The sequence below is a fragment of the Emiliania huxleyi genome, assembly GCF_000372725.1.
Source record: "Emiliania huxleyi CCMP1516 unplaced genomic scaffold EMIHUscaffold_274, whole genome shotgun sequence".
NCBI lineage: Eukaryota > Haptophyta > Isochrysidales > Noelaerhabdaceae > Emiliania > Emiliania huxleyi.
In genome coordinates, this window is record NW_005199975.1 from 38610 (window position 1) to 39719 (window position 1110).

Consider the following 1110-nt stretch of genomic DNA (forward strand, 5'->3'; position numbering starts at 1 on the left):
CGGAAGGCGCCGGCCGAGGCGCGGCGGCCCGCAGACGCGCAGAAGCGGGTCGAGGCGGAGTCCAAGAAGGCGGCGGAGGGGGAGGCTCGCCGCGCGTCTGACGAGGCCAAGGTGGCCCGGGCGCCGGAGGAGCGGGCGGCCCGGGCGGCGGCGGACGAGGCGCGCTCGGCGGAGCGCGCTGCTGCGGCGGCGAAGCGGGAGGAAGCGGCAAAGGCCCGTGCCGAGGCGGACGCCGCCCGCCGCGCCTCTGCGCCTGCCCGGACGGGCGGCGTCAAGCGCGGCGCGAAGCCGGACGCGGCGGCGCTGGACGAGGCGGCGGTGCGTGCCCGGCTCGAGGCGGCGGCGCAAGAGGCAGCCGCGCGCGCCGAGGCGGCGGCGGAGGCGACGCAGACGCCGTCGCAGCGGCGCGCTGCTGCGGCGGCAGAGGCGCGGGCGGCCGAGGTGGCCAAGAAGGAGGCTGCGGCACGGGAGGCGGCGGAGGCGAGGGCGGCCGCTGCCGAGGCGCGCGCGCAGAAGAGTGCGGAGGAGAAGGCGGCTCGCCTGGCATCCGAGCAGGCCCGGGCGGAGGCGGCTGCGGCGGCGCGGCAGGTGTGCTTGCAACGCACCGCCTCTCCCTCCCTCTGCCCATTCGGCTTGACTCTGCGCCTCTTCGTTCTGCCAGGCGTCCGAGGAGACGAAGGCGGCGCAGGCTGCGGCGCGCGAGGCTGCCCGGCGCGACGCTGACGAGTCAAAGGCCGCCGCCGCCGCGAGCAAGAAGGCGGAGGCGGCGGCGGCGGCCGAGGCGCGGGCGGCCGCAGACGCGCAGAAGCGGGTCGAGGCGGAGTCCAAGAAGGCGGCGGAGGAAGCTGCTCGCAAGGAGGCTGCCGAGGCGCGGGCAGCGGCTGCGGCTCAGCAGAAGACCGAGGCGGAGGCGGCCAAGCAGCGTGCGGCGGAGGAGAAGGTGGGCCTCTCCCTTACTTCCCTCGTCACTCTGCCGCCTCCCTCACATACACACGAACACGCACACTCGCAGCTCTTCCGCCCGCCCTGCAGCTCACCACCAGCCTTCCCGCCGCCCCTCAGGCCGAGGCGAAGTCGCGCCTCGAGCAGTCCAAGCTCGACACCGCCCGC

General features: G+C 76.9%; 1 protein-coding gene across 1 annotated transcript in view; it reads left to right on the forward strand.

The window, feature by feature from the left end:
- The window catches only part of EMIHUDRAFT_457781 (hypothetical protein), a gene marked incomplete at both ends in the record, with an annotated part of 5496 nt that extends 4985 nt beyond the window's left edge, over window positions 1–511 (forward strand). Inside the window, one exon of the mRNA XM_005776683.1 lies at window positions 49–511. Coding sequence (XP_005776740.1) covers window positions 49–510 — 462 coding nt within the window. The remainder of the gene's footprint in view (window positions 1–48) is intronic.
- Window positions 512–1110: the final 599 nt, after the last annotated feature.